The 13,893-nt window shown below is 46.2% G+C and overlaps 1 protein-coding gene across 1 annotated transcript in view; it reads left to right on the plus strand.

Annotated features, from left to right (window-relative positions):
- The first annotated feature begins 4,193 nt into the window (after positions 1–4,193).
- The window catches only part of Clcn7 (chloride voltage-gated channel 7), a 29,231-nt gene continuing 19,531 nt past the window's right edge, over positions 4,194–13,893 (plus strand). The window contains exon 1 of the mRNA XM_021185965.2: positions 4,194–4,395. Within this exon, the coding sequence (XP_021041624.1) occupies positions 4,258–4,395 (138 nt within the window). The 5' untranslated portion in view covers positions 4,194–4,257. The remainder of the gene's footprint in view (positions 4,396–13,893) is intronic.

A 13,893-nucleotide genomic window follows, 5' to 3' on the forward strand; every position in this document is an offset into this window, starting at 1 on the left:
TTTTTTTGGTTTTTCGAGACAGGGTTTCTCTGTGTAGCCCTGGCTGTCCTGGAACTCACTTTGTAGACCAGGCTGGCCTCGAACTCAGAAATTCGCCTGCCTCTGCCTCCCGAGTGCTGGGATTAAAGGCATGCGCCACCATGCCTGGCTCTAAATGAGTCTCTTAACAGCATCTTTCCAATCTCTTGATGTGCCCTAGGCCTTCTGCTAAAATCAGCTTCCTAGGCCGCCTGTTTGTGAGTCACAGTCAGGAAGAATGTCAGACCTGGAAACCCCAGTGGACACCTCATGGCTGTGATCTTGAGTCATGCTGTCTTCTGCTTCCCTAAGAACCTGAGCTCTTGGTCTCAAGCACAGCCAGTTGAGCGTCCCTCCTTCTCAAACATCCCTTCCTTGCTTCTCTTAACACATTCTGGAAGCAGTGTTTGCTTCATTTCATTCTGGCTTCAAGGAGAGTGGGGAGCAACATACTTCTGGAAAGAGCCATCTATTGATCTAGTGATTGCTGGAGGGACGGCAGGGTCTTGGGATTGCTGATCTGTGGAAGATCCCTAGCAGCAAGCAGGAAAAGCTGGACCTCCAATGGTTTGATTACAAATGTCTTGCTCTCAACCTTGTGGACAGGCTAGAACAGCTGGAAGTAACCAGACACACACAGGCTCAAAGCCAGGATTCGGCAGAGCATGGGTTCTATAATCCCAGCTTTCAGGTTCAACACAGTCTAAGGGAACCAAGATATCACACCAGTCACTGCAGAGCTTGGGACTTCAGCAGACATGTTCCAGCACAGTTGTCATTCCAGACAAGCAGAAGGTCTTAGATGTGGTCCATTAGTGTTTGGGGCAGTGTGGCAGGACCTTAAGGACAAGTGCAAATCTTAGACAGGCAGTCATGGGAAGTCGGTTGGATTTCGAGATGAGATATATGTTCATCTGACTCAGCCTCCCAGTGGGGTCATCAAAAGCCACCTGTGTATTTTGAAGTATGAACCTCACCCTTTCTAAGGCCACTAGATTCCTTCTTTTTTTTTTAAAAAAAAAGATTTATTTATTATTTGTATGTAAGTACACTTTAGCTGTTCTCAGACACACCAGTAGAAGGTATCAGATGTCATTACAGATGGTTGTAAACTACCATGTGGTTGCTAGGATTTGAACTCAGGACCTTCATAAGAACAGTCAGTGCTCTTAACTGCCCAGCCATCTCTCCAGCCCCCTATTTCCTTCTTTAACAACATCTATTACATTGTTACAATCCTGGCCCTTCAAGGAGTCAGTACTAACAAGAAGCCATTGGTCCTGCCATAACCAACTTGTCCACCCCTGTCCATTTCTCTTCTTACAAAGACTTACAAGGTTCAACAATGGAGCATTTGGCTGACATATGTAAGACCCCGAGTTTAATCCCTAATAGACAAAAGTCAATAAAAAGAGAACAATAAGTTGAAGGCGTTGGTCTTTTGGGAGCTGTGGGAATTGTACCACTTTGTCAGCAAGGGTTATGGAGAGATCTATCCCCCCCAGGCATGACCCTAGGATGACTCTCTCCATCATAACCCCTCCTACATACCCTGCTATGCCACGCCTCTACTCTGCTTATTCTTCTGCCAATCCCCCCCCCCCCCCCGCAAACTCTATCATCCAGAAAGGCCCAAGCCTGTGCATTCAGCTCAACTGACAACTTAAATGTCCCAGTCTTAAAGAAATTGTGATCAAATTTTTTATGTGTGTTTGTGTGTGGGGGGTGAGACATTGTTTCTCTGTGTAGCCCTGGCTGCCCTGGAACTCACTTTGTAGACCAGACTGGCCTCGAACTCAGAAATCCACCTGCCTCTGCCTCCCAAGTGCTGGGACTAAAGACATGTACCACCACTGCCCAGTTTCTGATCAAAGTTTTAAAAGGATCTAAGTTCAAGCCCCACGGAATACTAATGACTTTAGTTGGACAAGCCAGCTTCATTTCCCAACCTCAATGCCCAGCAATACAAAAGAGGTTCATAACATCCTTTATCACTGTCTTGTAAAATGACAAAACTAAGGTGTGTCAAAGAGGAAATAGCACACACACACACACACACACACAGAGTCACAAGATAATCATGGGAAAATTCAGAACCCCATTTAACTTTCTTCCTCTTATTCTGTGTTTAGTTTTGGTTTTACTTTGAATTGTATGAAAGGAAGGACATTTCCTGTAATCCTCTCACCCTTAGAAGTTACGACGGACTTAAAACTTTCTGATTTGAAAAATTTCAAATAAAAAAGTTTCAAGGTAACATTATATACATATATATATGTATATATACAATCTAGGGTATATATGTACACATATATAGATGAGTGTACATATATATCCTAGAACCCATGTTAACTCTCTTACATATGACCTTTGTCACCACTGATGTCCTGAATTGTATTTTAACTATTTTTATAGAATCTTTCTATGTTGTGCACATTAACCCCACCCTCTCCGATATTTCTCTGTTAAATGTAGCTTTCACATTATATACCTATTTCCTTCATTAGGTGGACACTTTCTTCCTTGCTTCCTTCTACCGTCCTCTGTAAGGCAACTGCCATGACACTGCTCAGAAGTTAACTTTGCAACATCGTTCTTTCTCTGTAGAGTGCCACCCATGCTCACAGTCACTCTCAGGTCCCTGAAGCTGTAGTATCCTTGCCCCTACATAATTCAGGATACATCTAAGAACAACTGTGTTGATATAACACTGATACTAAGGCAAACTTAACCTTCCTAAAATACTATTGCCTAAAGCAACCTGTGGCTAGTTAACACCACACCCATGTGCTGTCCTAGTCTCCTCCTCGGAGGAACCCCAGTCTTTCCTAATTTGGCACTTCAGGGTGCCACGGACCACCCAAGTCGGTTATGGGGGTCTCTGGAATGAGGGTCCTTGAAGCTCGGTGGGTAAGGATTCGGTGGTGACAAACAGAAACAAACACAGAGGCAGTTTGAATCTGAGTGTATTCTGCAGCTCTCAAGCAGGGGATTTTATACATTAAAAACCAAACATTACATCTCTTAGAAACTATATTCAGTGAAACAATCACAGATACCAACAAACATCATTTGGCACAGTAAAGCACAAAAATCATCCAAGCATTACAACTCTGAAACTGTGTATTCAGTGAATCACAAACAGAACAGGTAAGTAACATCATTATTAATATAAATCATCAAAATATAACAATTCTGAAAGGATGTATTCAGTAGGGGCTGTTGTCCAAGGCTAGTGCCATATTTCCAGGAGCAGGTTAATAAATCTTTAACGGTCAGTGCTCTTAACCACTGAACTAACTCTCTAGCCCCATGGTCAATTACTATTTAACATATAGTATCTGTTTTTTTTTTTCTTTTAACAAATCTTCAATATGTAAATTTAAACTATTTTAATTCTTTCTAATTAAGGCTTTCTTTACCATACACCAAAATCCACCTCCGATGACACACATGCAGCCATATGAAATTTTATTGTTGGGAAAGTTTTTATCTATCATAATAGTTTTGTAAATGATTTAAAAAGTAAGGCATTGTTTTCCCTGGGGATAAGGTCATGTTAGTGGCCCCATCCCTAGGGATGGTTTCTTACCCATTATTCTCGCTTAAGATCTTGGCCTAGGCTACCAGGAACATGTAAATAAAAAAAGGAATAAGAGAAAATAAAATATTGCCATGAGAACTACCACTCAATATTTTTTTTCTCCGGCGAAGAGTTCCACACCGGTTCCAGGAGGCCTCCCCCTTTTGAGGTCAATCGCCTCAGTTTGTGGAACTTGTCATACAGATCCTACTGGAGGTGGTGTGGCATCAGGGTCTTAATCCCTTTCCCGGAATTGCAGCAGTTTGGCTGCCCTTTGAGCACAGGAAACACATGAAGCCAACTTGGTTGAGAGGGACGATTCCAGAACTTTTACAGGTAGTTTATTATTTTTTTTTTTTACCATATCATCTCTTCGGGGACTAGGCGTGCATCTCGGGCTGGTTCTTCTCTGGAGTTTGGGTCCCTGCCTTCAGTGAAGACACTAATTGCTAGGGATTTTGAGTTCTAGGTTTCTACCCTGGGCTGCAACGACCAGTGAACCACAATTCCCAGGAGACCCCGCGCTCCCGGATCTTGCCGGCCTCCGTCGTCAGTCACATGGGCACCGATGATAGATCACGTGAGACCTGGGCGCGGGTCACGGGAATGCTGCCGGTCTGCCGGCTGTTCTTGTTGAGTTTGGTCCTCTGTGGGCCATGGCCAACGTCTCTAAGAAAGTGTCTTGGTCCGGCCGAGATCGCGATGATGAGGAGGGGGCGCCACTGCTTCGAAGGACAGGGCAGCCTGACGAGGAGACGCCGCTGCTGAACGGAGCTGGGCCGGGCGCGCGCCAGGTGAGGCCCGCGGGCCGGAGATGCAGCTTCCCGGATCGCTGCGCCGGTCCTCAGTGTGCTGGCGGGGCCCAGAGGGAGGCCACGGTGTTCTCCTCTTGTTATTTTTTTGAATCCTGGAAGACTTTTATTTTTGATAGCTTCGCACTCATAAGCCTCTTCCTTCTTTCTCTTTGAACCTCTTCTTCCCATCTCGTTCCTCAGTGGCTACACCATCAGAGAAAATGATACCCTCTCCTCCAAGAGCCATTGTCACTGACTTTTCATCAAGAGATCCCAAGACTTTAACGTTGCTTTTGTTTTTTAATTTTACTTTTCGTGGTGAGGGTCAAGCCAGGGTTTACACATACTAGGCAATCATAACGACCTCAGCTCTGCACCCACAGCCCTTGGCCTTTCAAGATAAGGTCTCACAGTGAGACCACCAATGAATTCATAATCCTGTCTCATTTTCCCAAGAACTTGGAAGGCCTGGACTACACACTTGGTAGTTTTCAGTTTAAATGGCAGAATTGTGCTTTCGGTGAAAGTGCCTGTCTCCTTTCTCACAGGAGTAATTCCAGACGTTGGGGACACAATTGCAGTGCCAAGCATCTCCACTCATTTTCTCTTACTACCTAGTTGAACTTGGAAATGTGCAGCCAGACATGATAAGCAACAAGTCAGAGGCCAGAGTGTGCTCAGCACTGCAGACAGTTTGTGCCTTCAAATGCCTAGTGTTTAAGACTGGGACAGGCTTGTTTACTTGCCTGCTTTTGCTTCTTTTGCCTGTGTGCATCATGTTAATTTTGAGTCAGTTACTTGTATCAATTCCTTGATGTTAGTCTGTTTTATATCTGTCCTTTACCCTTCCTCCTCCTGATGTTAGAGGTGTCTTACAAACACTCCTGCTGTTTTAAAGGCTAAGAAGAGCACAAGATAGGGCTGCCGCATCAAAACTTATGTTTAGGCTTTCTTTGCTAGACCCTTGAAGGTGCAGAGGACAGTGAAAGTCAAAGTTAGCTCCTTGTTGCTGGGAAGCAGCTCAGGCCCTTTTGAAGTGACGTGTGCTTGTGAATCGGGTCTGCAGTAGCGATCAGAAATAAGTAAGGTGGTAGAGCTGTGTCTGCCTTCCTAGTGTGTTTCTGGGTGGTGTGATTTGTTATCCCTGTTGTAAAGAAAGTAACCTTTGGGGAAGGGGGTTATTGCTGCTCTTGGAGAAGACTCAAGTTCAGGTCCTAGCACCCAGGTCCAGTGGCTCAACCACTTGTAACTGTAGCTTCAGGTGGTCTGACCACCTTTTCCTCTCCTGGCCTCCACTAGAGAGGCTTCCACCACACACACACACACACACAAGTCTCTCAAAAAAGAAAGTAGCTTTATGTTGGCAACTGGTTTTAAGAGAGGGAAGAATTTGGAATCTGACAGAAGTTGAGTTTGGGCTGAATGCATGTGGGTATTTTTGTTTTTATTTATTTTTGCTTTTCTTTGCAAATAGTGTAAAGAAAGAGTTGATCTTTCCCCCTAAATACCACTATAGTTTTGTTTTTTTGTTTGTTTGTTTGTTTTTGGGTTTTGGTTTTTTTTTGAGACAGGGTTTCTCTGTGTAGCCCTGGCTGTCCTGGAACTCACTCTGTAGACTAGGCTGGCCTTGAACTCAGAAATTCGCCTGCCTCTGAGTCCCAAGTGCTGGGATTAAAGGTGTGCACCACCACTGCCCGGCTACCACTATAGCTTTTATTTTATTTTATTTTATTTTATTTTTTTAAGATTTATTTATTATATGAAAGTACATTGTAGCTGTCTTCAGACACCCCAGAAGAGGGCATCAGATCTCATTACGGGTGGTTGTGAGCCACCATGTGGTTGCTGGGATTTGAACTCAGGACCTTCGGAAGAGCAGTCAGTGCTCTTACCTGCAGAGCCATCTCTCCAGCTCCCCCCTCCCACACACACACTATAGCTTTTAAATCTGCATATAATACAATTGATTGGTTGCTGTTAAACAACTTAAAAAAATAATTGTGCACCTGCCTCATTGTGGGTTCCCAGGTCTGTGTGCGGGTCACTAAGGTGCATAGGTCAGCTTTCTTCCCTCTGGGAGCAGGCCCAACACCTTGTGGGTCTGTGTGAGGAGCCCTGTAGGAATGTGTGCAATGAGCACTTTTGTGCCAAGTCCTTAGACAAGAAGAGCAACAGAACAGAGAGAATATATATGGGATGTGGTCTGGGGGGTAGGAGCCTTTTTCAGGCACAAGAGTTGACTTGGGTTTGACTAGGCCTAGGAGAGGCATTCAGGAAACTGGGGACTCCAGTGCTAAGGAATCCTTACCTGCTTAGGCAGGTTGAACAGGCACTGGCTACAGCTTGGGAACCCTCTGCTGAGCACTGGACCAGCCAGAATTTCCGGCAGGATCTGAGGCCTGCTGGTGCCAGTTTTCTCATCTGTAAAAAGTTAATGAATGTATAACACTGAGCAAGCCTGTTAGAAAACAGGCTCTCAATAGATGCTAGTCATTAATGACTGGAGACAGAGTGCTTGCCTAGCATCAGTGAAGTCCTGGGCTCAGCCTCCAACACCACATAAAGCTGCGTGTGGTGGCACATACCTATGACCTGGCATTGCCAGTGCTGAGAGCGGGAATCAGAAGTCGAAAGTGATTTTTGAGGCCAGGCTGAACTAGATGAGACCCTGTCTCAAAACAAACAAATCAAAAACCCTATCCAACTAAAAGAACTTTGTCTTTGCGCTTGACATTTGGCTATGTCTGCTCTTCGGCTGAATGTCTTGTTGGCATTTCTTTTCCCAGGGAAGATCCGGACAGGACAGTAGGCTCCTAGGTAAGCGTGGGTTGCCCTGGTGCTGCAGTAGGAGTCATTGTGAGCTAGTCTGCAGTCAGGACCTTTGGAAATAGAAAAGGGAGCACAGTGGGGTGGCCCTGGGTACTGAACATGAGCTCATTATCCTGGCTACCTCCTGAGCCTCTGGGGTTTGTTGTAGCATCTCTAGGGTTGGGTGGAGGCAGTGTTGCCACCCAGCCAGGCAGAAGCTGGCCAAGCAATGTGGTAGCTGCTGAAGGCTGGCCAGGCTGGGCCCTGTTTAAAGCTCAGGCCCTGTGGCACTACCTGGAGGCCAAGTCTTTGGTCCTTTTCTTAGGTGTGGGGTGATAGTGGAACAGGGAGAGGGTGAGGTCAGCCTGCAAGTCATGGTCATGTGCGTGGGCAACAGGAAGTAGAGTTTTCTGGGAGGCTGTTTGATCCTAGAGCAAATGGTGAAGAGGTGGCAGTGTGTGTTTGCAGTCTTTAAATGCAGGGCATTCTTACAGGCCCATTATGGGAATCGCCACCAGAGACACCTCCTCTCTCAGCAGAGGAGGGACCTCAGGTGAGTGTGGACTGTGTCCTGTCCTGATAACTTACACCACAGACCATAGCCTTAGGGTGCTGTTGGGGAAGACAGGAAACCTATGGCCGTTGGAGATCTTCAGGGAAGGGTCCTCTGTCCCAGTGGCTCTTCGGCCCTGCTGTCTTCTGGTGAGAGCTGTTGGCTCTCAGTCTTAGGAATTTCTCCTCCTCTCTCAGCTCATAAGCAAGCCTCAGCCCAACAGGGTGAAGACAGCTGAAGGGCAGGGTCCTGGCAGCCTCCAGGCAGCGGTACAGGACCATATCTGCCCACAGGCCTATTCTTATGGCCTGGCCTACTCCTCCCTGTTCTGGGCTGCTTCGCTTTTGTAGACCTTCTGACTACTGCATCTAAAGCCAGGCTCTCTTCCCAATTCTCTGTCATCTTTGTCACATTTGCACTGGTTTGTTTATTTGTTTGTTTGTTTGTTTTGATGTCCCTGCTGCAGCAGTCTGGGTTTCTTTGGTGTTTAGCAAGGAGCCTGGCACATGGCAGCTGCTCATGGAGGGGGGAATATAGAACTGATAGTATGCAACAGTGAGCAACTTAAAAATAAATGCTGCATGTGATGGAGCAGAGGCAGGCTGATCTCTGGTCACCCAGGGCTATGCAAAGAAACACTGTCTTTAAAAAAATATTAAAAAAGGGTGTTCCCCTGGTGTGGAAGTGCTGTCCTCCAGCTCAGGCTCCAGGGAACTGGAGAGTGCTGCTGTCACCTGGATCTGGAAGGGAGCAGAAGACAGTTGTCCTCATTCTCAAATAAAACCGGTGTGTGAGTGCATGTGTGTGCGTGTGTGTGTGTGTGTGTGTGTGTGCCTTTGTAGGAAGAGCATGTAACATAAATGCGCTATCTAGGCTCACACAGTGTTCTAACCATTTCACCCCATAATGGAGGTTGACCCAGGCTTCTGTGTACTAGACAGCACCCTCACTTCCCACTCCTTCTAAGTTTTATGTATGGTCAGAGTATTGGTATAGTGTCTAAGTCAGAGTATAAGTGGCTCAGGTTGGGCTTGAACCCTCTGTGTAGTTGAAGCCAGGTTTTAATTTCTTTTTCCATGTATTTATTTTGTGTGTATGTGTGTCTGCACATGTATGTATGGAAATGTGGATAACTTCCAGTCAGTTCTTTCCTCCACCATATGGATTCAGGGGATTGAACTCAGGTCATCAAGCTCTGAAAGAGACGCCTTTATCCTCTAGGCCATCCTGCTGGCCCAAGACTTATTTTCTTTCTCTCTCTCTCTCTCTCTCTCTCTCTCTCTCTCTCTCTCTCTCTCTCTCTCTTTCTTTTTCTCTCTTTCTCTCTCTCTCTTTCTTTTTTAAAGATTTATTTATTTAGTTATTTCATGTTATTTCATGTATGTGAGTACACTGTAGCTGTCTTCAGACACACCAGAAGAGGACATCGGATCCCCATTACATGATGGTTATGAGCCACCATGTGGTTGCTAGGAATTGAACTCAGGATCTCTGGAAGAGTAATCAGTGCTCTTAACCGCTGAGCCATCTCTCCAGCCACCCCTCCCCCCTTTTAAAAGATTTATTTATTTATTTATGTCATGTTATTTCATAGGCTTTTCATTTTTGATTTCTTCCCTCAACCTCTAAGAATCTATCATTACAGGTATTTGCCATCTATCTGAGGGAAGGTGTGTGTGTGTGTGTTTTGTTTTTTTGTTGTTGTTGAGACAGGATTTCTCTGTGTAACCCTGGTTGTCCTGGAATTTATTCTGTAGACCAGACTGGTCTCAAACTCAGAGATCTGCCTGCCTCTGCCTCCCGAGTGCTGGGATTGAAGGTGTGCGCCACTATGACTTGCCCATTTGGTATAGTCTTAATGTTGGGCAATCAGTCTCTAGAACTTCTTCATCTTGTAAAACTGAAACTGTACCCAGAATTTTCTTGTCTTCTTCCTCCTTCCCCTGGCCACCACCTCTTACTTTCTGTCTTTATGGGTGTAGCCATACTAAGGAGGCTAACCTCAAACAGCTTTATAGCTGAGGATGACTTTGAACTTGTGGGGGATGGGGAAGAAGTGGAGGCAGGCCATCACCACAGAGCTGACAGGCCTGGAATACACTATGTAGACCATGCTGGCTTACATGTATGTATTTGTACTGCATACATGCCCAATGTAGGCAGAAGCCAGTAGCATATCAGATCCCCTGAAACTATAGTTATAGATGGTATGAGCTGCCATGCGGTGGCTGGGAATCAAACCCTGGTCCTCTGGAAGAGCAGCCAGTGTTCTTAACCACTGAGTCATCTTCAGTCTGACCTTGAGCTTTTGATTCCTCTCTTTCCCCCTCCTAAATGCTGGGATTACACGACCTATGCTGGCAACCCTGGCTTATGCAGTGCTGGAGATTAAATCTAGGCCTTCCTGTATGCTAGGCAAGCACTCTACCAACCAAGCCATATCCTCAGGCCCCTTTTTTGTGACTGGCTTCTGCACTTTGTCTATAAGGTCGATCCATATTGTAGCATGCATTCAAATGTCACTTAGAGATTCCACTTTCTGTTCTTTTTGGTTTTTACTGAGATGTGGAACAGATGGTATGATGATGATGATGTATGGGAGATGGGAGAGTGTGTGTATGTGTGATTAGTGTATTTGGGAGGGGGTGTATGTGATGTATGTGGGTGAGAGATTAATATGTATGGGAAAGGGGTATATGTGTAAGATTAGTGTCTGTGTGAAAGGGGTGCATGTGGGGGGTGTATACATGCACACAAGCAAATGCAGAGGCCAGAGGAAGACATTGGGTGTCCCAGTCTATCACTACCTGATTTCTTTTTCTTCCTTTCTTTCTTTCTTTTTTTTTTTTTGTTTCTCGAGACAGGGTTTCAACCTTATTTCTTTAAGACAGAGACTGAACCTGAAGTTAGACTGGCCACCACAAGCCCCACAGATCCTCTTGTATCTACATGCACACAGACAGACCTGTGCAGCAAGCACTCCTGTCCACTGAGCCATTTCTTCAGCTCGTTTTTTCTATTAGCCCCCTGTAGGCAGACAGCAGCATCTCACTGGAGTCTTGAGCACCTCTGTGTATATTGATCAGCAGCAGTTCTCTGCATTTGGAATGGGGAGGGGTCAGCCCAGAGCCTTGCTCTTCTGGTCACTTCTCATATGTATGTGGGTGATTTGTAATTGTCTGTTTTCTGCCTGTCAGTCATTCTTAGATGCTGTGATTTGCATTTATTGTTTTGAAAGTTAAGTTTTCAGTCTGTTGGTGTGTGGGAATTTTTGTTTTATGTAACTTTGAAGTAATTATAGATTCCCAGAAATTACAAAAGTAGTCCTGAGCAGACCCGTGTTCTCAACAAGTTCCTCCTTTTAGGGCGGTATGTTGAGTAATTGTAGCTCCATACAAGAGCACTGAGTTTGCCAACTGTGCAGTGTGTCTAGATCCATGGGACCCTTGGTTAGTCAGACCCAGCTCTGAGCCCTCTGCGGTTCCTACTCTGCGAAGGTGGGTGCAGCACCTGTACCCTACTGCAGCCTGGATTGTCCCACTGTCACACATTCCCCTGCCAACCTTTTCCTGACTTTGGGTTCTGCTTATTGTTGCTTTCACATGGATGTGGGCACCTGCTCACCAAGTCTGAGGCTATGGATATTGTGCGAGCAAGAGCTGTCATGTGACCCATAGCTAGCTTCTCTCCTATCATTTCTCATGTGTTATTGTGTGAGCAAGAGCTGTCATGTGACCCATAGCTAGCTTCTCTCCTATCATTTCTCATGTGTTATTGTGCGAGCAAGAGCTGTCATGTGACCCATAGCTAGCTCCTCTCCTATCATTTCTCATGTGTCTATTGTGCGAGCAAGAGCTGTCATGTGGCCCATAGCTAGCTCCTCTCCTGTCATTGCTCAGACTGTTGAGGTGCCTTTCCTTTGGCGTTGTGGGTCTTACTCTGGGTACTTACAGTACAGTGAAACAGTTGTTGATGTCTGTGGCTTGTCTGGCCCATCTGTGATCGGTAAAACAGCCTGGCCACCTACCCTTCTCTCTGCTGTGCCCCTCAGCCCTATCTCAATATCCTTGGGTTTCTTCCTGGTCACTTGACACTTAGGGGAATTTCCCTGAGAAGGCACACAGGGTTCATGGTGGGTGCCACCCCAAGAGTCCTGTGGGCGCAGGCCTGGCACCCTGCCTGGCACACGCATCTCTGTGCAAATTGACAGGAAGCTGTGACAGCACTGAGACTCTGCAGCAGCTTCCTTGCTGGGCCAGCGCAGTGGCCAACAGGCTGCAGAGCACTCCTGACTTTTTCCTGGGCTCAGCAGTTTGGGACACTGTTGGCCCCAAAACTTTTATTAAAGAGAAACATGTACTTTGTTGTCATTCACTTCTGATGACATATACATGCAGAACCCTTCAGTGGAGCCCTATGGTTGCTATGTAAACCTTACCCTGGAAATCACTGAACATGGTGTGGTGGTGCACACACCTTTAATTCTAGCACTCGGGGGCAGAGGCAGGTAGATCTCTCCGAGTTCTAGGACTGCCTGGCCTAGGGCAGCCAGGGCTACACAGAGAAACCCTATCTTGAAAACCCAACCAAAAAAAAAAGAAGGAGGGCCGGGTAGTGGTGGCGCACGCCTTTAATCCCAGCACTTGGGAGACAGAGGCAGGCGGATTTCTGAGTTCAAGACCAGCTTGGTCTACAGAGTGAGTTCCGGGACAGTCAGGGCTACACAGAAAAACCCTGTCTTGGAAGAAAAAGAAGAGGAGGAGGAGGAAAAAAATACTGTGGTATAGATAGATACTGCTCCCCTCCCAAAGATATGTCCACATCCTAACCCTGATCCGCATGTGGAAACAGTCTTTTCAGGTGTCATTAGGAGAAGTCATCTTGGAGAGGCTGTGTTGGGGCTCATAGTCCGTTAGAGGGCCGTGGGTGTAAGGGTTACACTATAATATCTGCTGGAGAAGATACAGGACACCTGGGCGTTACAGGAAAATGAGTAACTTAAACTTTTTGGAGATTTCATTTCATTTTACTTATGTGTATGAGTGTTTTGCCTACATATGTATCTGTACATGTGTGCAGTGTCCACAGAGACCAGAAGGTGATGTTGAATCCTCTGGAACTAGAATTACAGACAGTTGTTAGCTGCCATGTGGGTTCAGGAACTGCAAAAGCCATCTTTTTATCCCTGGAAACGTGTAACTTTTGATGCGTTATTTGGAATGTGCTTGTAGTCAGGTTACGTGTTCATGGGAAGTTCAGATGCAGCCAGAGTCCTGTGGTGGTGTCCTGTTCATGGCGGCCCTCAAAATAGACTATCCTCAACAAGGCAAAGAGGGTGGCCTGCTTACAGTCTCTTAACACATCCTACCTGCCTCAGAATAGCTGCTAGGGTGAGTCTGTCTTTTCTGAGTGAGATTGTGACAGAGTCAGAGGGGACCTCTCTAAGTGATCCTTGCTTTTCCTATCATGTGTGGGTCATGTGAAAGTCTGGTGACCAAACAGAAAGCAGCCTAACCAAGAGCAGCCCACAGTTATTCTCCAGGGGAAAGTCGGGAAATGGACATGGGTTGGGTGCAGAGTGTGTTCCCTTCTAGGCTACCCTTGTCCCAAGTGAAATAATAGTTTAGATGTTTGTCACCTCATCCTATGCCCTTTCTCTTGGTACCCATGCTACCTGAGGACACTTAGGTGAAGGTTGCCAGCCACGCTCACAGATGGGATTTTGAGATGCTTTCTCCATCCTCCGTTGTGAACATGAACTTATGCCTATGTATGCACAGGAAAGAGCAGGGCAGCCAGTGGGTACCTGAGTCCTGTACCTCCCCCACAGGATGCCTTCCTCAGTGCTGTCACTCTGGGCTCTAGCTGCTCGGAAGAGTAGGAGTTAACCTATGATGCAGCACCAAAGGGAACTCATGGCTGTGGGGAACATCCATATAGCTGTGAGGTGTCTGTGGGTCTCATGGCTGTGGGGAACATCATATAGCTGTGNGGTGTCTGTGGGTCTCATGGCTGTGGGGAACATCATATAGCTGTGAGGTGTCTGTGGGTCTCATGGCTGTGGGGAACATCCATATAGCTGTGAGGTGTCTGTGGGTCTCATGGCTGTGGGGAACATCCATATAGCTGTGAGGTGT

The sequence above is a fragment of the Mus caroli genome, chromosome 17 (genome assembly GCF_900094665.2).
Source record: "Mus caroli chromosome 17, CAROLI_EIJ_v1.1, whole genome shotgun sequence".
NCBI classification, from domain to species: domain Eukaryota; kingdom Metazoa; phylum Chordata; class Mammalia; order Rodentia; family Muridae; genus Mus; species Mus caroli.